This window comes from Typopeltis vanoorti, chromosome 15 (genome assembly GCF_054136105.1).
Source record: "Typopeltis vanoorti isolate ZY-2024b chromosome 15, IOZ_Tvanoo_1.0, whole genome shotgun sequence".
Lineage (NCBI taxonomy): Eukaryota > Metazoa > Arthropoda > Arachnida > Uropygi > Thelyphonidae > Typopeltis > Typopeltis vanoorti.
Genome location: NC_143563.1, coordinates 105,267,708 through 105,293,805, shown reverse-complemented (window position 1 = coordinate 105,293,805; position 26,098 = coordinate 105,267,708). Strand labels below are relative to the sequence as shown.

Genomic DNA, 26,098 nt, shown 5'->3' with positions numbered 1-26,098 from the left:
CTATTAATGCATTCAAGGCGAGGTATGGCAGATTGTGTGGATAGTTTGGGTCTCCTGCAATAAAGTCTTCAGACTTCATGGAGGTGCCCATACAATAATAATATAGCTCAGCAGTCTGAGCAGATATTATGCTGTCTAGGAAGACAGCAGAGGATCCAACTAGTTCCTCTGATTTTGAATCATCTGTGTAGAAAGGCACAAAATCAGAATATTCCCTTCTATGTGATTTGAAGAGCTGCTGGTCAACAACAGGAGGGGCAGAATGTTTGGGTAGCCTGCAGAAAGCTACACGGTGATATGTAAGAATGTCACAGTAGCAAGTAAGACATTAGTATTTGATGGTGTCTGTACAGTGTTGTCTACTCCAATATCTAAAGCCTGTAAGAGAGCTTTTATTCACAAACCAAAAGGTCATGTGGCAGTCTGAAGTATGTTGTACAGATTCTCTCACCATGGGCAGATACTAGTTGGCTGGCACGGATTTTATTTTTGTAGTGTATAACAATGACAGCTATTGATATAGAAATGTAAAAGGTGGATCATTTGCCTAAATGTACAGACTAGGGATTGTTGAAGTTCAAAATGTTCCAGTTGCAGTTCTTAGGCTTGATGGTGGACAGGATGATCCTGCCATTGCAGAATACTATCTCTGGAAGAGGCATAGACTTGTGACCCATAATCAAGTATTGATCTATTCAGTGGCAAGTACAGTGGAGACAAAGAACATCTGTCAGCACTCCAAGAGGTGGAAGATGGGTGAAAAGAATGTCCACTGCAACTAATGTATATGTGGGAGGAAACAGAGTTTAATGTCAAGTATGAGTCTCAAGAACGTCCCAACTCCTACACTACCTTTAAGGTACCTGTCTAATAAACGACTGCCAGTATGGATTCCATCACTGCCGATCAACAGGAGATCTGCTCACATATGTCACCCATCTCTGGACAAATGCCAAGGAGAAGTTTGGCAAATCTCAAGCAGTTGCACTTGATATCTCCAAGGCATTTGACTAGGTCTGACACAAGGGCTTACTAAGCAAGCTGACATCATTTGGTCTATCTCAAGACCTCTGTAGCTGGACGGCCAGCTTTCTGTCTGGACGCACACTATGTGTGGTGGTGGATGGTTCTTTATCCTCTCATCATTCAACTAATGCTGAGGATCCACAAGGTTGTCCTCTCACCAACCCTCTTCCTACTATATATCAATGACCTACTTCAGTTGACCTCCAACCCAATACACAGTTTTGCAGACAACATCATATTGCACTCCTCCCTTTCTTTTGATAAACCTTACTCCACACAACTCACCTCAACCTACAGAACATCAACCCGCCACTGTCCTCAATTCTGATCTCCAAGCCATCCTCCAATGGGGTTCAGATAACCAAGTCAATTTCAATGCTAATAAAACCCAGTACCATCTTATTTCTCATCACAAAGAACGTTTTTTCCCAGTATTATTTTTGACAACACCCAAATTTCCAGACAATTTGAGATTTCTCTTCTCGGAATTACCCTGACATCAAGGCTCTCCTGGCATAAACACATCACAACCATTGCATCCTCAGCTTCTAAAAAACTAGGATTTCTCTTTCGCTCAAGACATTACTTCACCCCTGAACAGCTGTTAACATTATACAAATCACAAATCTGCCCAACCAATGAATACTGCTCTCTAAAGCTCCCTCAAAATGTTTGGCTCAATACAGAGGAGAGCAATCAGACTTACTAATAACCCATCTCTTACCAACTCACTCCCCCTATTTTCGCACAGACGATCAGCCTCCGCACCATGTGTATTCTACAAATATTTCCATGAAAAATGTTCATCTGAAATAGCGTCTATAATTCCCCCACTTTGTACTAAGCTCATTGGAACACGTGCAGCTGCTGCTCAACATCCCTTCACAGTGCACCTTGAAACCCACAGAACAAGTTTCTTCTCCTCCTCCTCCATCCCTGCAACTGCTGTACTATGGAACAGTCCCCCCCCTCAATGCATTCCCCAAGGAATATAATATACATACTTTTAAATCAAATGTGAACAAATACCTTCTTTCCCAACCCACCACCCATACACGGTACTAATGTACTACAGGTTGATCAACCAACCTCTCGTGTATTGGCTCAACATAAAAACCCGATTAAAGTTTTTGCTAGTCTGAGTTCTGAATTGGGATGATGAAGATCATATCTACAGCAAAAATGCACACACATGCATACACACACACACAAAAAAAAAAAAAACACTTGAAAGATAGTCAAAGGCTTGTTGTAGTTCTCTTTCTATAACCCTCATATTACATGAATGACAGAAGATAGCAAAGTCATCCACACATATCATGTGAACATCACAGTTGGAAGAAGTTGTTGGGTTATTGAGTGAACCTTGGTTGCAAAAAGCATGAAACTTAAAACTGAACCTCAGGACTCCCTCCTCTTGGGTATATGGTCAAGAGAGATTGGTTCTCTTGGACTTGGAAGATTTGGTTGGATAAAGAGTTCTTGATAAAGTGAAGGAGATTCCTTCTGAGACTAAAGTTGTGTAGGTCTTTCAATATTCCAAATCTGCAAGCAATGTTATATGCTTTTTTCATATCTAAGAAAACCTATAATTAAGTACTTGCATTTAGGAAAGCATCTTGAATGGATGCTTCCAGATGGACCAAATGATCAGGTTGTTGAATATCCCCAGAAGCCACACTGTGTCCAGGAAAAAAATTGTTCCACCACAGAAACCATAAAAAGACAAGGGTTAATTTTTTTCAGAATCCTGCACAAGCAGCTGATTAGAACAATTGGCCAACAGTTTATTGGAATTTTGGAGACTTCGCTGGCTTAAGGGAAAAGCAATAATAATTGCCTTTTGTCAGATATCTGGAAAAACATTCTCACAGAATATTCTGTTGAACAGGTTTAGCAACTGATCCTTGGCAGTTGGTGAAAGATGTTTAATCATATCATAATGGATGCTATCTAGTCCAATAGCAGTTGGGCAGCATTTTTCAACAAAACAGGTTTCATTTCTTCTTTTGTGAATGGCCTGCTGTATTCTTCAGTACTGCTCGAAGTAAAACAGAATTTGCTGTTGTACCCGTAAGTTTCCAGGGTTTATCAGTTCTGTGGGAAGTTTTCAGTATTGAGACCACATTATAATATAAATAAGGAGTTTAAACAAGGAGTTGTAAGGCTTACATCATCAGGGGGAGTTTCATGTAACACTACCTCTGATGATGTTAAGTCTTAGGACTCCTTGCTTAAACTCCTTATTTATATTATAATGTGGTCTCAATACCAAATACTTCCCACAGAATTTGCTCTTTTCTGCTTTGCAATTTTCGGCAAAGAACTTAATGGTATAAGAAGATACTGATGATGTTTCAGCAAATATCTCCTAAGCAGTGTCGGCAAATATGCATCCATTATGTTCAAGAATGGAGAGCTGGTAGGTGGTGTAACAGCACTTCATTTTGCAGATATTGTTCTAGACTTTACTGATGGTTGCTCATACGGAAGATGTGTACTGAGTCTAGAATTCTTTTCTTTTGTTCTAACAATAAATGTATTTTGCTCGGATACATTTGAAAGCAATGAGGTTTGTTGTTGTGGGATATCTGCGAAAGATACCCCAAGCTTTTGGTTGTGCTTTCTTAGCTGCTGTACAATCAACATCCTACCATAGTTCAGGGAAGCATTTGCAACTTTGATGTATTACAGAAACTTGTTGTGACAAGTTTCTGTAATACATTCTATCATATGGCTGATTCAGTGCATTGCTGATATGAGATGAGTTTACTGTTGCAGAAGTGAATTCTGCTATGGGGAAAGGTGAGCCAATGAGCTTGCTCGATTTTCCATTGTGATATCAGTGATGTTGATGTGGCTGCCCATGAAGAAAAGTGGATACCACAGCGAGAGGTTATTGTTGTCGAGCACACACTCTTCCCATCATGCTACTTCAGACACTACCCCACAGTGCTGTGGTGTTCATTATGTGTAATATGACGTCATCATGGTCGATGTAGCATACTGTTATTAGAGATCTGAATGAGAGTTGGATGGTAATGACCTATACCTTTGTATTAAGTGGGACTTGCTGGAAGGGATAGGGGTACAGTTGCCCACAAGGATGCTGACTCCTCCATGGGATCCTAATCCTGTCCTTATGAATGATGGCTACATTTGAAAATGGCAAATCGCTGAAGGACTTCAACTATGTTTCTTGCAGGCGAAAGCAAATTTATACTTCTGCAAGAGAGCCTTGATGTCACTGATTGAATCCATAAACATTCAATTATAGAAATGTTTTCATTATTTATATTTTGGTGGTCATTGACTTCCTATGTAGAAAGGTTTTGTTTTCATCAGCATTAGGATTTTTCAAGACAAAATCAAACTAGACGCTCTCTCTCTAGGGCACTAAGTATATTAACTGTGTTATCTTCTTGGAGGGGGAATGGATGTGTCAAAATTAACATCACCCTATATTAATTTATCTATGTCATTATAATTGTTTAGTATCCACCCAACAAGCTTAGAAGTGTATCTATCCATCCCATCCCTAAAAATGGTGATATGTCAGCCATCAAACTATCATCCCACTGATCCGACCTCAATCATCTTGAAAGCAAAGGTAGGTGGTCAGCAACAGCTGACTTCTTCATTAGCTGGATTCCACTGATTAATTAGTAATCTGATTAATTACTAACTCATTTTCTGTTTTCAGGTCTGCTCTAATTTCTGAATTTAGGTCTCCCAATATATATTTCTCCCAATGTTCAAGAATATGTCTCCTCATTAATGTTTTACTTGTTATGTTCATTTTTATAGGGTTATGCATGTTCAATGAAAATTTCATTAACGAGCAATATGTTTTTTATATGATAAAATAATCTACAAATACATATATATTTACATTTAGTAATGCATTATATGCTTTGTATTACCAGAGCTACCATGTGGTTAAGCAACAACAAAATAAAGGAGTTAAATGCAATTAAATATGTTGTAATCCTTAGTGAATAACTGAAATGTTGCATGTATATTATTTCTATGTTTGTTTATAGTAATATTTGTATACCACGCTTTTAGTGTACAATGTGTGAGCATTGTAGTAATGGCAGCCATTTTATCACTTGAGCTTCACTTTGAATCTCGGTAAAGAACATGCATGTTAGTGGTTGTTTTTTGGAACAACTGTAACTGGGTAGCAGGAATGCTATCCAGCAAAGAGTAGACAAGCAAGGAAGGAGAGACAAAGAGGTTAAAGTCTAATAAACTAGTGAGTTAAATTTGCTAATCTTGGAAAAGTTTTTATATGCATCTTTAATTACTCTCCAAGGATACGAAACTGTGAAGTTAATAACTGAAGGACAGTATAATATATCAAGCCTTTGTATATGAGAATGTTTTGTTGCTTAATGAAAGGCAAATGATATATGTTCCAAGGAACAATATGGAATCTGCACAATTAATGTATTCCTATTGTTTGGTTAATTATTTGTCATGCCTACTTGAGAAAAATGAAAAAAAATATGCATTAAGGAAACTTGATTACTGAAAGAAAACATACGCAAGTATATTATGAGTTAAGTGAGACCTTTTGACTTTTGTAGTATTCTAAAGAATTTGAGAGATAATGCAGAGTGAATGAATGAATGAATAAACAAAGACAATAAATGTTGAAAGTTTATTTTTCACTTGGTTAGACTATAATAAATTTAGTTTAATCCTTTATCCAAGTGTGGGCAAACAAAGTTTGCACCTGAAAGTATCTTCAGGACTGGGGTAAGGTGGTACAACACTGGGCAACTCATTGCAAAGGTGGAGCAAGCTAACATCACTCCTATCTCAGTATCTCCAATAATGCAAAACACATCTCCTTGCGGACATGTGTTTTGCATTACTAAAATAGGAGTGATGTTAGCTTGCTCCACCTTTGCAACGAATTTCCCAGTGTTATACCATCTTACCCCAGTCCTGAAGATACTTTCAGGTGCAAACTTTGTTTGCCCACACTTGGATAAAGGATTAAACTAAATTTATTAAAGACAATAAAATAAGTGCTACAATGGAAGTTCTCATATGGTGATCAAGTGAAACTACAGAACTTTCAGCTGAATGCTGTGTTCAATCTGTTTTGTAAAGTATTTGATGTTATATCTCAGAATGTATTTAACTGTGAGTCAGGGAGTGAAAGATATATATTTTATTGAGATCATAATGTGCAATTCTTAGAATTGCCATTTAATTATTCTTTGTATGTATTAGGAAGTTAGAAATTAATAATTATATGAAGAGCCAAAGGCTTCAATTTGGTGACATGAACTTATTTAAGTTAAGGGATATTGCATCCCATATTGTTTCTTAGCCGAATATAGAAACTATATAAAGTTCAGCGATTCCAAGCGTAAGCAAATACCTGGATAGCAACACCTGACCCATTTGGTAGTGCAAACTGAGGCAACTCATAGAAAGGGTGGAGCAAGCTCCGATCACTATTCTTAGTATTTACCCATAATGTGAACTTAACTCCTAGGAGCTGTATTACTGTTCTACATTATGAGAGAAGGTCACTACCCAGACTGGTTTCAACCTTTATTGAGGTCTCATCAGTGAGTAGGTAGATATAGTTAATACCAAGTTTGTAACAAACAGAACTTACATCCCTTCTATGAGAATTGCCAAGAAGGTGTCCTAATAAATTACTAATTATATGAAGAGCCAAAGGCTACAATTCGGAGACATGAACTTATTTAAGTTAAGGGATATTGCATCCCATATTGTATCTTAGCCGAATATAGAAACTATATAAAGTTTGACGATTCCAAGTGTAAGCAAATATCTGAATAGCAGCACTTAACCCATTTGGTAGTGCAAACCGAGGCAACTCATAGAAAGGGTGGAGCAAGCTCCGATCACTATTCTTGGTATTTACCCTTAGGATGCAATATCCCTTAACTTAAATAAGTTCATGTTGTCGATTTGAAGCCTTTGGCTCTTCATATAATTAGTAATTTATTAGGACACCTTCTTGCCAATTCTCATAGAAGGGATGTAAGTTCTGTTCGCTACAAACTTGGTATTAACTAGATCTACCTAATCACTGAGGAAACCTCAATAAAGGTTGAAACCGGTCTGGGTAGTGACCTTTTCTCATAATGTAGAACAGTAATACAGCTCCTAGGAGCTAAGTTCACATTATGGGTAAATACCAAGAATAGTGATCGAAGCTTGCTCCACCCGTTCTATGAGTTGCCTCGGTTTGCACTACCAAATGGGTCAAGTGCTGCTATCCAGGTATTTGCTTATGCTTGGAATCATCGAACTTTATATAGTTTCTATATTCGGCTAAGATACAATATGGGATGCAATATCCCTTAACTTAAATAAGTTCATGTTGCTGAATTGAAGCATTTGGCTCTTCATATAATTAGTAATTTATTAGGACACCTTCTTGGCAATTCTCATAGAAGGGATATAAGTTCTGTTCGTTACAAACTTGGTATTAGCTATGTCTACCTACTCACTGATGAGACCTCAATAAAGGTTGAAACTGGTCTGGGCAGTGACCTTCTCTCATTATCTAGTTCTAGTATCTAGTTCTACATTATGGGTAAATACCAAGAATAGTGATCGGAGCTTGCTCCACCCTTTCTATGAGTTGCCTCAGTTTGCACTACCAAATGGGTCAGGTGTTGCTATCCAAGTATTTGCTTACGCTTGAAATTGCCGAACTTTATATAGTTTCTATATTTGGCATGAAACTCTTTGACTTTCTTATTCAGCTAAGAAACAATATGGGATGCAATATCCCTTAACTTAAATAAGTTAGAAATTAATTTACTACTTTTAATTCTATAGAGTTTGATCACAAAAGAAACAAAGAAATTATGAAAGAATTAAACCAAGAATCAGTAATATAAAAAATTAAAAAATATAAACATAAATGGATGGAACATGTTCAAAGAATGAAAATAGAAAGAAGCCATTAGGAAAAAGAAAACCAGGACGTCCTCTTAAAAGATTCGACGATTTCTAAGGCAGGAACAGGCCACGCTAGGCCTAAATCCTTGATATGCATGATGAATTATATAGAGAATATGAATCAATCTCTAGAGAATTACTTAGTATAGAAAATTGTATCTTTGTATATATTTATATGTTTACAGTAAATATTTTAATTTTTTATATAATTGAGATTCATTCTTTAAATATACACAACATGTAGATCCTTGAAGTCAATGAACCATCACAGATATGAATCTGAAACATTCTAATCTACTAAAATAAAAATATCTTACTCCACGACTGACTTTAATATACATGTTGGATAGAGGTGGAGTATAGCATAGTTGGGCCAAAAAGTTTTCAAAAAATAACAATACTTCCCCTTTACACTTTTTTATATATTTGAGTATTTTCTCCCCCTTTTTTTCCCTGCAGATTTTTTTAGCTTATTATATTTTGAAAAATCATGGCAATTGTAAGTAATTCAATTTCTAGACACTGCCATTTAATCATGATCCTTTGTCTAATTACATTTAAGTGATGTTGTTAGAAGTTTTTTCACTTGGTTATACTATAAATTAAAGATACCAAGAAATTATATACTTGGTTTAATCCTTTATCCAAGTGTAAGCAAACAAAGTTTGCACCTGAAGTATTTTCAGTGGGGCAACTCATGGTAAAGGTGGCATTGACTTCACATCACTTGCCTTAGTATTCCATAATGCAAAGCACTTCCTTGTGGACATGTATGTTATGCATTATGAGAAGGGTCACTACCCAGAATAGTTTCGATCTTTATTGAGGTCTCTTCAGTATGAGCCAGACCTAGAAGTGATACTGAGGTTGAAGCAATGCAAGTCATATTTTCATATATGAGTTGCCAAAAAACGCCATAATAGTATAATAATATGTGTCCTTGTGTTATAGGATTTGTAATCTCTTGTGTGTTGGGTTGATATACACTTAAAAAAAAAAAAAGAATAAATTACTCTACCAAGCAGGTAACATGAATAACATTCCTGTCTGTCATGTCGTGAAATATCAGCTAACACCGAATCAGAATAGTTCCAGTTTCGCAAAATACAGTAAAACTGTATTTTGTGAAATGGAAATTAAATTAACAAAAATCATAAAGGGGATAAAATGTATATTATGACTGATGACATCACATATTCAGTCAAAAGCAGCCAACAAGTTTGTATAAGGCATGCTGAAAATGATTTGCTACTGAAAACTATTTGAGATCAAACCTTTGACACAAGTATGAAATGTTTTGGAGGACAAAATGGAAAGTGCAATTTTTGAATAGAAGATAATCAATTTTAACCAACTATAACAATCTTATATCCTAATTCAAAGATAGTCACTGTTATTATACACCTATTAATTTATCTATCAATATATAGGAGATAATCTTACACAGATAAAGACCTGATTATTCTCTTCTATTTACAGCAAGGATTAATCAGGAAGTAACCAGAGATATACAAAAATATTTGCAAGCTGAGAAAAACTAAATAATCTTGCAACCAAATATTTTTGTACAAATATACACTTAACCAATTCTGAATATATTTATAAAAAATTCAGTCCTTTGAAAAAAAAATTGAAGTTTCTTTATGGAAAAATGAGTCAGATTAATTGGTGTGTGTCCTTAAAAATCCTCAGTGAAAGCACACTGTTAGGCTCTATTCCTTACTCTTGACAATAAACTGTGCAGGTGTAGTTCCTTCCAATCATTCTAAATATGCTTAATACACTTCAACGGTTGCTAAATATGACACGATATAAAAAAAAGTCTCCATACATAGTAACATAATTACTAAAATGATGATACTGTTGGCAGCAACTGGAGCATGTTTCATGCACTGCATGTATGAAAAGTACTTCAGATTTAAAATGAATGTGGTGAAGGTATAGTGCTGAACTTTGTAAATGATGGTTAATCAATTATTACTTTCTTGGCTAATGCATCAACCAAATAAACTATTGAAATTGTTTCTTAACATGATCACATTGCGGTGATCATCTCTCTCTCAATGTAAACCTAACCATCTGGCGAAGCCAGTGGAATTACTGTACCACCAGCAATTTTGTTCATGCAAAATTTGTTCCTTTGTCATCGGAAGCGATGCTTTTTGTGACAGTTTCTTAGACTGTAATTAATCCTGCATAGTGGCGGGGGGGGTATAGGGAGTAATATATTAAAAAACAATATTTTTTTAATATATTAGAATAGAATAGAATTAAAGAATGATATATTTGAGTGTTAGTTACTATACTTGATTTACTAAAAACAAGATGTAAAAAATATTAAGTATAAGGAAGAGAAAGAATAGGCATCAATAAAAATACTTTCAGTACTGGAAAATTGACAATGAATAATTTACATCTGTGATATTATATGTGTGCTTGTGTTGTAAATATCTGGGGATGAAGTGAATCCTATAAACTCTGGACCTATAAACCTGATCCTATAAACTCTGGACTAGCATATTTGCATTTATGATGGGCATAATTAAAAAAAAGGATAAATCACCAACCAATAAGGGAAACAGCGACTGTATACATTGCTAGCTTAGTAAATAATTATAGAGAGGGGCTAATCCTACAATCTAATAACGCTGACCAGGTGATGATTCACGTGGGTGCGACAGGAACACAAGTTTTAAAAGAGGCAAACCGTGAGTAGACATATCGGTACACAATAAATAACGGAAAAAACTCACATAGAAAGATTATTTATTAGTATAATTTTCTGTGTGTCACAGGCATCTTCAGTACATTAAACTCAAAATTAAACACTAACTGACAATTCCAAAAAGCGCCACCTAAGCAGCTGGTGTAAGATAACTAAAAAGGTCAATAACTTTCCTAAAAAAAAAAATTAATACAATAAAAAGTTAGGAAAGATTAGCTGATTTGTAAAGTACTATCTCCCATAAAGGGGATAATTCTTCACCAACCAGATGGTAACCTACATTTCTCAGTTTATAGAAAGAAGACTCATACAGGCCATTATATCCATGCGGAATCTCATCACCATCCCAGTCAAAAGGCAGGAACTATTAAAACACTGGTTCATCGGGCCCACTCCTTTTGTTCTACAGAGGAGCTTTTACAGAAAGAACTACAATACATAACTTCTTCCTTTCTATCTAATGGTTATAAGAATTGCTTCATTAAAAGAACTTTGAGTAGTTTTAATATGTCTTCCTCTTCAAACACAGAGGAAATAACGTGCATTACTATCCCTTATGTACAAGGCATCAGTGAACGTATAGCAAAAGCTTTAAAACCACTGAATATTTTTGTTGCCTTTCGGCCGTTTAGAAAAATCTCCACCTTTCTCACTTCTCCTAAGGACAAACTTCCACATCTTAATCATCCAGGTGTCTACCAGATTCCGTGCTCTTGTGGATTATCTTATTTCGGACAAATGGGAAGAACTGCCTCTATTCGGCTAGAAGAACACCAATCTTATATTGAATACTTTAAACCTGAAAAGTCTGGACTTTCTGAACATGCCATCTTCACTAGACACAGAGTTCATTGGAGAAAGACAAGAGTTCTTCACAAAAGTCAGTTTCTCGTGGAACGCCTTTATAAAGAAACATGTGAAACTCTACTTCATTCTCCTAACTTAAACAGATCCGACGGCTTACGTCTATCCCCTTTATGGGAGATAGTACTTTACAAATCGGCTAATCTTTCCTAACTTTTTATTGTATTAATTTTTTTTTTTTTTTATAGGAAAGTTATTGACCTTTTTAGTTATCTTACACCAGCTGCTTAGGTGGCGCTTTTTGGAATTGTCAGTTAGTGTTTAATTTTGAGCTTAATGTACTGAAGATGCCTGTGACACACAGGCGAAAAGCATACTAATAAATAATCTTGCTACGTGAGTTTTTTCCGTTATTTATTGTGTACCGACAGGAACACATGGGTTGACGGAGGAGAAAATCATCTTGTACAATTTATTGTGCTTGTTATGTGTATTTCTAACCTTTTTTTATATATATTTCATTTGATTTCACTTTCAATTTTTACTCCCTATGAGTATACTATCAGAAGACTGGAAGCAGCTGTCCCTATATAGTGAACAACATGCCCTCCCTAACAGCCGCTATACTGCAGAAGCAAGAAAAATAAGTAGTTTTATTGTATCACTGAATAAGGTACAGAGACATTTGCAGTCTGTGTAATATATCTGTCAACAAATAGCAATTAGAGACAATTGGGATAAAAATGGCACTACCTAATGAAACGCTTGTTCCCTCGTACAGAAATTATGCTGTAGAGACGAAAGCAAAACCATTTGTTAGACTGCCAAACACAGCATTTAACTAAAAACAATTGTCCTAACATTTGTCCAAATTTTCAATTACATGAAAATTTGTCCAAATTTTCATATAATTCAATTACATTGACTACATTTGAAATTTTCAACGTCATTAAGACAGATCACAAATGCTAACTTCAAATAAAATTCTACCAAAAGAGTATCAGTACTAACATGCTAATAAACTTTCTCAGTGAGCCAGCCTAATAGCAAAGTGACTTCTTTTGTTGCTCTGATCTTGACGACGTGGTGGTGCAATTGTGGTCCTTCTTATTAGACATGGGCCGGTATATAGTAAACAAAACAATTGCAATTGAGATCTTTCTTATTAGACATGGGGCGGTATATAGTACACAAAACAATTGCAATTGAGGTCCTTCTTATTAGACATGGGGTGGTATATAGTACACCAAACAATTGAGGTCCTTCTTATTAGACATGGGGCGGTATATAGTACACCAAACAACTGAGGTCCTTCTTATTAGACATGGGGCGGTATATAGTACACCAAACAATTGAGGTCCTTCTTATTAGACATGGGGCGGTATATAGTACACCAAACAATTGAGGTCCTTATTAGACATGGGGCGGTATATAGTACACCAAACAATTGAGGTCCTTCTTATTAGACATGGAGCGGTATATAGTACACCAAACAATTGAGGTCCTTCTTATTAGACATGGGGCAGTATATAGTACACCAAACAATTGCAATTGAGGTCCTTCAATTGCCACTTCAATTTGTGTGCCACTTCAATTGCAATTGAAGTGGCACACAAACGGTCATGAGAAGTTCCGTGGGTACGATAAACGTGAGAAACACTTTCCAATGTGAACTTGTTAATACTACTGAACTCACTAGAGCAAACTCATAGGAACACAAGAATAGATTGTCATAGCCAGCTTTCGTAAAAATAGTATGGGACTTTTTAGTAGTTTGTTATAAATGATTGTGAAAGTCAACAGTGAGGTGTCTACTAGTTGGAAACCTCACTAGAAAGACATGATTTTATGTAAACTGCAAGAGGATGACTATAAGGGAATGTAAAGCATATTTCAATTATACACTGGGCCTACAGAAAGTAATGCCTGTGCAGTGCACAGTCTTCTTGAAACAGTTTAGCCACGTTGTATTATCTCATGCGCACAACAAATAAGTCTTTTATAAATTTTCCCAAGTGTACAAAATTGACACAGAATAATTGCATTTGATGGCAAATTTGAGTACTGTACATTACTGAGAAGGAACAAGAAATGGTGATGGCAGTTACAATAATGACCAATCATGAATTGGGCAGCCAAAAAACTGAAACTGATGATATCTGTAGGCAGAAGAAATCTGAAAGTTAATGAGAAAAATTTGTGAATAAGTCAGAGATCACGTAGACAGGCTTATACGTTAGTTATGCATTACTAAATCACTTAAGGAATTGACAACGTAGATACGAATATAAATTAAATTACACTTTAATAAATATTTCGGCAATGTCACGTTGCCATCTTCAAAAGGAGCTTACAAAAAAAGGCACGTGTACGTAGGCACTACAACACAGTAACTGAGAATGAAGTGATGAAGCTATTGTTCTCCTAAAAGTCCTGATGGTGTCCTCTAGCAGGCTAAGTAGGTGTTCTTGGCCGTTGGGCTGAAGGTCTACTGATGTAAGCCTCCCAAATTTGGGGCAGTCTCATACAACCAAATTTGGGAGGCTTACATGAGTAGATTTTCAGCCGAACGGCCGAGAACACCTACTTGGCCCACTAGAGGGCATCATCAGGAATTTTAGGAGAACAATAGCTTCATCATTTCATTCTCAGTTACTGTGTTGTAGTGCCTACGTGCACGTGCCTTTTTTTTTTGTAAGTTCCTTTTAAAGATGGCAACGTGATGTTGCCGAAATATCGGAAATGTTTATTAAAGTGTAATTTAATTTATATTCGTATCTACGTTGTCAATTCCTTAAGTGATTTAGTAAGTCAGAGATCACTACTACTTACACATACTGGATTAGCACAAGCCAATTGTTACAGAATTTGGCTACAAGAAATTGTATGCACAATTAGTACCCTCAACAATGTGTTTCCTGACAATGCTAAGAAATCATTATTAAAACCCTGAAATAAACATTTAGTCCATGGAACATTGCCATCCTGCCTTAGCAAGGGAAGTAAGAATGCACATTACAGCAGAGAAGGTTCAAAACTCAACCTTCTATGTGCATGCTGATGATCTTTTGGAACAAAAAAATTGTAATTCATCAGGATCGAATGGTGAAAGGCACAAAATATTAAATTCACAAAGAAGCAAGGCCATAAAAATGCTGAAACAATAAATAATAATCTCTGCCCCAAGGAAGACCAGTGCTTTTGCAACAAGACAATGCATGGTCCCACATTAGCACATTTACTTCAACAGCTATCAAAGAGTTTGAAGTTGTGAACCACCCTCATTACAGCCTGGACTCTGCTTCATCTGATTTCTGGTTATTTCCTAAACTGAAGACATGATTAACAGGACAAAGCAGATGGACAGAATATAATCTCGCTCATTATGCTTAATAGTCTGTCACACTCAAGTACCTTGGTTGTGACAGTCCAAGTTTTGCATAAGTGCCAAACAGACCATTCATCTGTGCAGTAACCCAATTAATATTGAAGAGATGGTTAATCCTATCTGTAGAGCATGCAAATTATGTGTATTCTCTGGAATTTTTTATCTGGAAGGTTTATCTGTCTTATAAAATGATGGATAATGAATACTGAGGACAATGTCTCCACCTGCTCGTACTTATAATAAAGCTATAACTTATTTTTAAATGTGAATCTCACACCTGAGATTCACACTATAAAAAAATGGATGGGCTATGGTTACATATTCCAGGAACCCTACACTAGTTAATGAACATAGTAATTTTTCAAACCTCCAATAAAGCAGGATAGTGGTCACACAAAGAGCAATAAAATGTCTATTGCATAGACTTTCTCACACATTCATGATGTAACTGGAATTAGAGTCCACATCATGTTGGATGGAGAGGATGTATGCTATCCACTTGGACAACCAAACTGTAGCAAAATTCAGATGGGCACACTCTTTATATAAAGAAATAATATTAAACTTATGAAAATTATATACTATAAGTAACAATAAACTCACCTTCAGAATCTCACTCAATCCAAATCTGTTTTCCATTATTGTATCTTTCTGGGCATAAAGTATTGCTAAACATATTAAAAGATGAAAATTCTTGCATGGAAGATCAGTCCAAAGAACCTTGAAGGGAGAGAAAAATTAATCGTCAACTATCAGCTTTCTGCATGGGACCAGAACTAATAAATGCATCAATGAAGAATTAACATCTGTTGTTATTTAATAATTAGTAAGAAAACAACATTTGGCTTTGAAACTAAAAGTTTCAAGTGTGAGTTTAAGTTGTCATAAACTCTTATAACTACAAGTTTGTAGAGCTTACAAAAATACAATTGTTAACATAAATTGCCATGGAATTGAACTGAAGAATTCATGAAGAGTTTGCTCATAACTATTTTAATAACATTTTCTTAATGTCAATCAAGATCTTTCTTCATTAATACATTTCCTTCATATTTATCACATTCAAAATACATCTTTGAAGTAATCTTTCAAACATGAGTTAGTAAAGTATTTTGGATTCTTCATGGTCTCTGATGAGAATCAATGAAACAACTGTCAGGAAATTCATGACTATTAAATTATTTAAGGAAGTTGCAATGTATACTGGAATATTAATTAAAAGAAACTTTAATAAATACTTCCTATTTTTCGGCAATGTCACATTACCATCTTCATGGGAACACACAAATATGGCATGTACACTCAAGCACTACAAAAAGCAAACGAGGCAAAAGATAAGAAACTACTGTTGTTCCTAAAGTCCTAATGGTGCCCTCTAGTGAGCTATATTGGGTTGTCTTGGTCGTTGGGCTGATGTTCTCATGATGTAAGTCTCCCAAATTTGGGGCAGTCTCATGCACCCAAATTTGCTGAGGTTTGGAATGTTTTTTAGAACTGGGCTAATTCTATGAATAATCTTTAACTTAAACTTGCTGCGGTGTATTACTTTGGCTTTCTTCCAGTGTGGCAGGTATATAGAGCATGGTATGCAACACCACTCATGAAAATTTGAATCTGTGCAGAATTAACGTTTAAAGATAGCTACGACTGCAGAGAAATGTAAGATTTGTATGACATTAAAGTTTAGAACAGAAAATATAGATTTAAGGAATAGTGTACATTTCTGATTGCTAGATCCTTGACAATGAAATTTCCTCTTGTCTAGAATTTTGGATGGCGCAGCATAATCAAATAAATTTTTCCTAAATTTGAAGAAGGATTAGCATCAGAATTGAAACAAAGGAATTGGCTCTTGCCAGAGGCAATCCCTTTGTCAGCTAAGTTTGCACACACTATCAGTAAATTAAGTGGTGGCCAAGAGCTGATTGCACGACTGAGAAGAAATTAAATAATAGTTAAGAAACATCATATAGCAACACTCCACCATGTATTTGATCTTGTTAGACTCCACCTCACACAATATAGCTTCAAAATCTTGTTACCTTCCTAAAAATACTGTGTGTATCCTTTACCCCCAGTACCAGTTAGCACATTTATTTATTCAAGCCAGGTTGACTAATACCGATAATCTAAAACCATATTGTATTAAAAAAGGCAACAACTCAACCCCTTTTTTCCCTTATACTTCTGACATTTGGGTATGGACATAAATTGACTCTATTCTTTTTTTGTATACTCACCTTGTTAGTCTGCATGACCCTGTACAGATTTCAGATTCCTGTTTATATTTAATGCTTGCTTCATTTAAACGGACATCTTTACTCTTAATAAGTCTGAAACAGACAAACACACAATCATCTTTTCGTCATAAATCCTCTATTATTAATAATATTTATATGATTAATAATAGAGGATACTATCTATATCATTAAAATTAGATAACTTCGTTGCTCTTATTCACAGATTCTCACCACTCTTCCCATCTTAATCGAGTTTCTCTGACTCTTCATATTAAATCTCATACCAATAAATATTTCTCCAGACTCATGATACCAAACACATTCAAGTTAATGCTGCTCCTTTTATATAAATTCCTTCTTCTTTCAAACTCACTCTGCTCATTCAAAAACATGCAGCCATTCTTTCTATACTGGCAACACATTGAATTGTTTGCCATCATTACATTTCTTCCTTCCAGAACTACCATCTCTTTTATTTTAATTTTTTAATTTTCTCAGAATTGTCTTGAAAAATCTCAAGATTCTGTGTTTTCCAAACTGTTTTTGTTAAGCTGCTATTTTATTCCACACTGATATAGTGCCCTAAAACACCACTGCTTTGTTTATTTTAAGACCTGGTTACTGTTTACTGTTCAGCTTTATAGGGCATAGTATCCTACGAACTGATCTAGTTTCTGGTCCTAGAACCAATGAAGGGCATGCTGCTGCAAGAACTTTAAACTTTTCCATTTTAATAGGTAGCAGTAAAGGAGTTCTGCAAGAATAGTACTTAGTTAAAACAGTTCCCATGAATAAATAATCCAGCTGCCAGATTATACCCAGACAGAGTCTGATCATAGGGGTTCCTAACACTCAGCTATGTAGTCATCATAAATAATTTCAAAAACACCACAGATCAGGCACGTTTTGCCACAAAGAAATCTCAGAATATCAAAACACAATAACAAAAATCCAATTAAAAAATTGGTTCCATATTCACCTATACCAGTAATTGTGGTCTGACACATGAGTGATGTGCATCACCATTTACAGGCATCTAAACCTGACTTGTTATTTCTAACAGAATTTAAGGTGGTGCTATTCAGAAGTGAGCAGTCTTATTAATCTTTTTTCAGATGCTCTATTTCTGCCTTATACCTCTTCTGTAAGTATCCTTATGGATGGCCTTCCACTGATCTACCATTCCTCTGCTTTCCCTTAAATCTGTAAACACATAAACAACCATGCCCCCCCCCCCCTAAAATCTTCTAAGCCAACTTCTACCCTCCTCTTCTTCTGTGCTTGGTTCTTTTTCGAGTGGTCTTTCCCATGCTATCCATACTGGTCACAATTTCCAATTACTCAAAGAAAAAATAACCAATTCCTTTTTTCTTCTTAATCCTTGTCAACAGCACTAATTTGCTATAGGTTTTGTAGCCTCTCCTGTATGAAGTTGATAAAAAAAAGAAATAAATACAATAAAAAATTTGGCAGTGACAGCCAGAAAGATCAAAGGTTCCAGCTTTGATTTCTGCTGGCTTTAGTTCTGCCTTGTTTCCCCTCCCCCTCCATCTTTAACATTTGATTATTCCAGTATTTTGACCTAGCTCTGGTCTAGAGGTAGTGTGATCATATATGTATTTCTACTGACCACATTAAAAAATATTTCAGTTATTGCATTAAATTAAATAGTCCAGAAAATTTCCTTGCCATCCCTCCCAAAAAAATTAAAGCCTGCAGAAGACTATCCAAAAAAAACCTACAAATTTCATCAAAATCTAAAAGCAAAAGCAAATGCTGTATACAGATGGACAGACCACTGCTAATAGATGCATAAAATTTTTTTTGAGTTTGTTAATGTAAATCCCATCCAAAGGCTGTTTGCCAATCCACAGTACTCATATTAATGTACTCTGAGAGTTCAGTAATACAAAAACCCTACTCTAGATACTAAACATTGAACTTTGGATGGGGGGGGACTTTAGGTTCCCAATAAGCAATTTTTTGGTCTTGCAATGTGATGAAATTCATCTACCACCTATGAACATTCACAAGTGTGGAAGTGGTTAGCATATCCACTCAACAGTGGATATCTGACTACCATTGGCATCGCGTGCCCATTTCAGTCAAATATGCTGCTGTTACAAAATTTATGCCAATTTGACTGTATGATTGCATTTTATTGATGTATGAAAGTTTTAAGAGTACATAGTGCATCAGCACTCATCTTAATTGGTCCAGTATAATTAATTATAGGATAACTTTGAATACTTTATTTATCAATTCATTGCAACCAAATCTGCATAGAGTGTGGGGGGGGGGGAGAACAAAGTGTTTGCTTTAAGATATATTAGAAAACGATAATAAAGGAGAATGTTCTATTTGGTTGGTGTATTTGAATTACTCAAAGGTGTAGATATGTGAACCACATTTATAAACCATGTGAGAATGGGGAGGTGTAAAGGAAAGAATAAGTGTGAGTAGAAATATTTTCATTAATGGCAAATGAATTATTAATTATTAACATTTGCAATATGTGTGTCCTATAAGTTGCTGGGTAGAGCAAATAGTAGCATAGTAGTAGTGTTTTATTTGAATAAAGGTTGAATTTCCTGACACGACTATTAAATTATTTAAGGAATTTACAACGTATACTGGAATATTAATTAAAAGAAACTTTAATAAATACTTCCTATATTTCAGCAATGTCACATTACCATCTTCATGGGAACACACAAATATGGCACATGCATTCAAGCACTACAAAAAGCAAACGAGGCAGAAGAAACTACTGTTGTTCCTAAAGTCCTAATGGTGCCCTCTAGCGAGCTATATTGGGTTGTCTTGGTCGTTGGGCTGATGTTCTCATGATGTAAGTTTCCCAAATTTGGGGCAGTCTCATGCACTCAAATTTGTTGAAGTTTGGAACATTTTTTAGAGCTGAGTCTGATTCTATGAATAATCTTTTGTACTTAAACTTGCTGCAATGTATTACTTTGGCTTTCTTCCAACATATTCTGTGGCGGGTATCTAGAGCATGATCTGCAAGCCCAGAGTGGCTGTATTGGTAAAACCAGATGTAGTCTTTGTGTTCTGAAATCCTGATATTTGCTGTTACAACAATATGGGGTTATTAAAACATTATATAACAGGGCAAAATTAATCTGTTCAGATGACAATGCTCTAACCACTGAACTAAACCACATCCTTAATACTTTCTTAGCCAATGGCTACAACCCCCAAAAAATATTAAAACCAGTAACCCCCCCCCCTTCACAATAAAGATTACCCTAAATCTATCACCATTCCCTACATCCAGGGTACCTCTGAGAAAATAACCAAAATCCGTAAAAAATATGACCTGACTTCTTGTTACAGACCATATAAAAAGTTGGCATCCCTTATCTGCTCTACCAACGATTAACCACTTCCCCAAGACCTACCTGGAGTATACTAGGTCCATTGCAGCTGTAAACTGTCCTACTTTGGCCAAACAGACAGGACAGCGAATATCAGGATTTCAGAACACAAAGACTACATCTGGTTTCACCAGTACAGCCACTCCGGACTTGCAGACCATGCTCTAGATACCCGCCACAGAATACACTGGAAGAAAGCCAAAGTAATACACCGCAGCAAGTTTAAGTTAAAGATTATTCATAGAATCAGCCTCAGTTCTAAAAAACATTCCAAACCTCAACAAATTTGGGTGCATGAGACTGCCCCAAATTTGGGAGACTTACATCATGAGGAACATCAGCCCAACGACCAAGACAACCCAATATAGCTCGCTAGAGGGCACCATTAGGACTTTAGGAACAACAGTAGTTTCTTATCTTCTGCCTCGTTTGCTTTTTGTAGTGCTTGAATGCACGTGCCATATTTGTGTGTTCCCATGAAGATGGTAATGTGACATTGCTGAAATATAGGACGTATTTATTAAAGCATCTTTTAATTAATATTCCAGTATACGTTTGTAAATTCCTTAAATAATTTAATAGTCGTGTCAAGAAATTCAACCTTTATTCAAATAAAACACTACTACTATGCTACTATTTGCTCTACCCAGCAACTTATAGGACACACATATCGCAAATGTTAATAATTAATAATTCATTTGCCATTAATGAAAATATTTCTACTCACACTTATTCTTTCCTTTACACCTCCCCATTCTCACATGGTTTATAAATGATGGTTCACATATCTACACCTTTGAGTAATTCAAATACACCAACCAAATAGAACATTCTCCTTTATTATCGTTTTCTAATATATCTTAAAGCAAACACATTGTCCCCCCCCCCCCCCACACACACTCTATGCAGATTTGGTTGCAATGAATTGATAAATAAAGTATTCAAAGTTATCCTATAATTAATTTTACTGGACCAATTAAGATGAGTGCTGATGCACTATGTACTCTTAAAACTTTCATACATCAATAAAATGCAATCATACAGTCAAATTGGCATGAATTTTGTAACAGCAGCACATTTGACTGAAATGGGCACGCGATGACAATGGTGGTCAGATATCCACTGTTGAGTGGATATGCTAACCACTTCCACACTTGTGAATGTTCATAGGTGGTAGATGAATTTCATCACATTGCAAGACCAAAAAATTGCTTATTGGGAACCTAAAGTCCCCCCCATCCAAAGTTCAATGTTTAGTATCTAGAGTAGGGTTTTTGTATTACTGAACTCTCAGAGTACATTAATATGAGTACTGTGGATTGGCAAACAGCCTTTGGATGGGATTTACATTAACAAACTCAAAAAAAATTTTATGCATCTATTAGCAGTGGTCTGTCCATCTGTATACAGCATTTGCTTTTGCTTTTAGATTTTGATGAAATTTGTAGTTTTTTTTTGGATAGTCTTCTGCAGGCTTTAATTTTTTTGGGAGGGATGGCAAGGAAATTTTCTGGACTATTTAATTTAATGCAATAACTGAAATATTTTTTAATGTGGTCAGTAGAAATACATATATGATCACACTACCTCTAGACCAGAGCTAGGTCAAAATACTGGAATAATCAAATGTTAAAGATGGAGGGGGAGGGGAAACAAGGCAGAACTAAAGCCAGCAGAAATCAAAGCTGGAACCTTTGATCTTTCTGGCTGTCACTGCCAAATTTTTTATTGTATTTATTTCTTTTTTTATCAACTTCATACAGGAGAGGCTACAAAACCTATAGCAAATTAGTGCTGTTGACAAGGATTAAGAAGAAAAAAGGAATTGGTTATTTTTTTCTTTGAGTAATTGGAAATTGTGACCAGTATGGATAGCATGGGAAAGACCACTCGAAAAAGAACCAAGCACAGAAGAAGAGGAGGGTAGAAGTTGGCTTAGAAGATTTTGGGGGGGGGGGGGGGGAATGGTTGTTTATGTGTTTACAGATTTAAGGGAAAGCAGAGGAATGGTAGATCAGTGGAAGGCCATCCATAAGGATACTTACAGAAGAGGTATAAGGCAGAAATAGAGCATCTGAAAAAAGATTAATAAGACTGCCCACTTCTGAATAGCACCACCTTAAATTCTGTTAGAAATAACAAGTCAGGTTTAGATGCCTGTAAATGGTAATGCACATCACTCATGTGTCAGACCACAATTACTGGTATAGGTGAATATGGAACCAATTTTTTAATTGGATTTTTGTTATTGTGTTTTGATATTCTGAGATTTCTTTGTGGCAAAACATGCCTGATTGTGGTGTTTTTGAAATTATTTATGATGACTACACAGTTGAGTGTTAGGAATTACAGCTGCAAGTAACCCCTATGCCCAGACTCTATCTGGGTATAATCTGGCAGCTGGATTATTTATTCATGGGAACTGTTTCAACTAAGTACTATTCTTGCAGAACTGCTTTACTGCTACCCATTAAAATGGAAAAGTTTAAAGTAAGTTCTTGCAGCAGCATGCCCTTCATTGGTTCTAGGACCAGAAACTAGATCAGTAAAGCTGAACAGTAAACAATAACCCCAGGTCTTAAAATAAACAAAGCAGTGGTGTTTTAGGGCACTATATCAGTGTGGAATAAAATAGCAGCTTAACAAAAACAGTTTGGAAAACACAGAATCTTGAGATTTTTCAAGACAATTCTGAGAAAATTAAAAAATTAAAATAAAAGAGATGGTAGTTCTGGAAGGAAGAAATGTAATGATGGCAAACAATTCAATGTGTTGCCAGTATAGAAAGAATGGCTGCATGTTTTTGGACAAGCAGAGTGAGTTTGAAAGAAGAAGGAATTTATATAAAAGGAGCAGCATGAACTTGAATGTGTTTGGTATCATGAGTCTGGAGAAATATTTATTGGTATGAGATTTAATATGAAGAGTCAGAGAAACTCGATTAAGATGGGAAGAGTGGTGAGAATCTGTGAATAAGAGCAACGAAGTTATCTAATTTTAATGATATAGATAGTATCCTCTATTATTAATCATATAAATAGTATTAATAATAGAGGATTTATGACGAAAAGATGATTGTGTGTTTGTCTGTTTCAGACTTATTAAGAGTAAAGATGTCTGTTTAAATGAAGCGAGCATTAAATATAAACAGGAATCTGAAATCTGTACAGGGTCATGCAGACTAACAAGGTGAGTATACAAAAAAAGAATAGAGTCAATTTATGTCCATACCCAAATGTCAGAAGTATAAGGGAAAAAAGGGGTTGAGTTGTTGCCTTGGTTAATACGATATGGTTTCAGATTATCGGTATTAGTCAACCTGGCTTGCATAAATAAATGTGCTAACTGGTACTGGGGGTAAAGAATACACACAGTATTTTTAGGAAGGTAACAAGATTTTGAAGCTATATTGTGTGAAGTGGAGTCTAACAAGATCAAATACATGGTGGAGTGTTGCTATATGATGTTTCTTAACTATTATTTAATTTCTTCTCGGTCGTGCAATCAGCTCTTGGCCGCCACTTAATTTACTAATAGTGTGTGCAAACTTAGCTAACAAAGGGATTGCCTCTGGCAAGAGCCAATTCCTTTGTTTCAATTCTGGTGCTAATCCTTCTTCAAATTTAGGAAAAATTTATTTGATTATGCTGCGCCATCCAAAATTCTAGACAAGAGGAAATTTCATTGTCAAGGATCTAGCAATCAGAAATGCACACTATTCCTTAAATCTATATTTTCTGTTCTAAACTTTAATGTCATGCAAATCTTACATTTCTCTGCAGTCGTAGCTATCTTTAAACGTTAATTCCGCACAGATTCAAATTTTCATGAGTGGTGCAATGAGACCAAGATCAGGCAGGCTATTTGATTGACAAAAATGGATTTATTCATTGAACTAAGTGAGATAGAAATAACACCAATTATGTGGTTAAAAACTAAAGGTATCATAGAGGCTAATGTTAGTTAACAAAACATCTCCAGATCATTCTTAACATCTCATTACACAATTCTATATCTCTTATAAAGCTAAGTTTAAACTCCTAATAGCTTAACATTTCCAGCTAATCATTTAACAATTCTCAGAACTAGGAACTAACAAACTAAACATGCTATAATTCATTTAACACAAATCCTTACAATTCTCAATCCTATGACTTTATTGTTCCCCATTAAGATTCTGGTTTTCTAAAGTCCTATCACACACTGTAAATCTAGTAACTAATCAGTTCTTTTCTCACACTACTATTACTTCTCTCAGTACACAAGTAAATTGAATAAGATATTACTTTACCAGGGATTCTGGAATTCCTTGGCATCCTCCTTGATCATCTGTAGGATGTCTGGGTCTCTTTGATCCTACATCTGCATAACTCTTCGTAATAAAACGGACTTGTGGGTTCTGTCATGACTCGGTTCCTTCGGTGTAGGCAAATCTGGTCTGCTGCGATTGGATCAAGTGGTCCGACATAACTTCGTGGTCTACACTGCATTCTCCGCAGAGTCAAGGTCTGTACTCGAGAACTGGATTTCTGCTTGACCGCCGGGCTGCCTACCGACATTGTCCGCTTCGATCGTACTCCTACTGCCGTCCTTGGGAACTCCAGAACTAGATGACCAGCACAACAGGAAAAAAAGGAGAAAAAAGCCTCGAGTTTGCGTTGCCCAGCTCTATATATCTTTGTCACAATGTTCTCCCTCTTACGTTACATTCTTTCTCTCAGCACCTAAATTTTCTTGCACCCAGTGCCGTCACTCCTCCTAGCGTGTTTATAGGAAACTTCTGCACGCAGTTCAGTCCTCATGTACATGACTGCCTCAGGCCTTCATTCCTAATCTGCTTAGTTCACTAGTAGTATGACTCAGATATTCGCACACTAATATAATCCTTACATATTTTCAAGTTCTGATAACTTCACGAGAACTAATAACAGTACAAGGCATAAGGAAAATATTTAAGTTATGAACCTTATCGATAATTCAGAATCAACTTTAATTTTACTAATGTACAAATATTGCTCCTGGAATTTTGTTACTTGTTAGATCTGAATGAAATAATTTAGAATAAATTCTCTTTCATTCAGGATTTATTAACACAAAGAAACAAGCTATGTTACAATCTACATAGTGTGCTCAAGTCACAGTAATTTGGTCAACCATTAACATTTTGGCCTGACCTCTGGTAAAAATAAAACCTTTTCACAATTAAATAAATACTAAAATAATTACTAACAGATAAATTAGAACAAAACAGTATAGACGGTGGCCAATAAGGGCTAAAGAACTTAAGTGGGCTGAAGGTTCACTATCCAAATTCTTGGGATTTTTATGCCACCATTATTGTTTAGAACAGGACAGTTGATCAAAATTTCATATACTTCTTTAAAGGTACCTGCTCCTTACATCATACAAAAACCTGGTATGAATACCAGGTTTTTGTATGATGTAAGGAGCAGGTAACTTTCCAATCAATTTGGTATAGGGTGTAAAGAGTGTGATCTGAGAGCATGTTTTACCAAAAATTGTTAAATTTAACGTATTGTTTGTGTAATTTTTT

General features: G+C 35.7%; 1 protein-coding gene across 2 annotated transcripts in view; it reads right to left on the bottom strand.

Annotated features, from left to right (window-relative positions):
• The window catches only part of Tbc1d15-17 (TBC1 domain family member 15/17), a 305,943-nt gene that overhangs the window by 18,228 nt on the left and 261,617 nt on the right, over positions 1-26,098 (bottom strand). For both annotated transcript variants that reach the window (XM_090404708.1, XM_090404709.1), the window contains one exon: positions 15,510-15,626. In XM_090404708.1, coding sequence (XP_090260834.1) covers positions 15,510-15,626 — 117 coding nt within the window. The remainder of the gene's footprint in view (positions 1-15,509; positions 15,627-26,098) is intronic.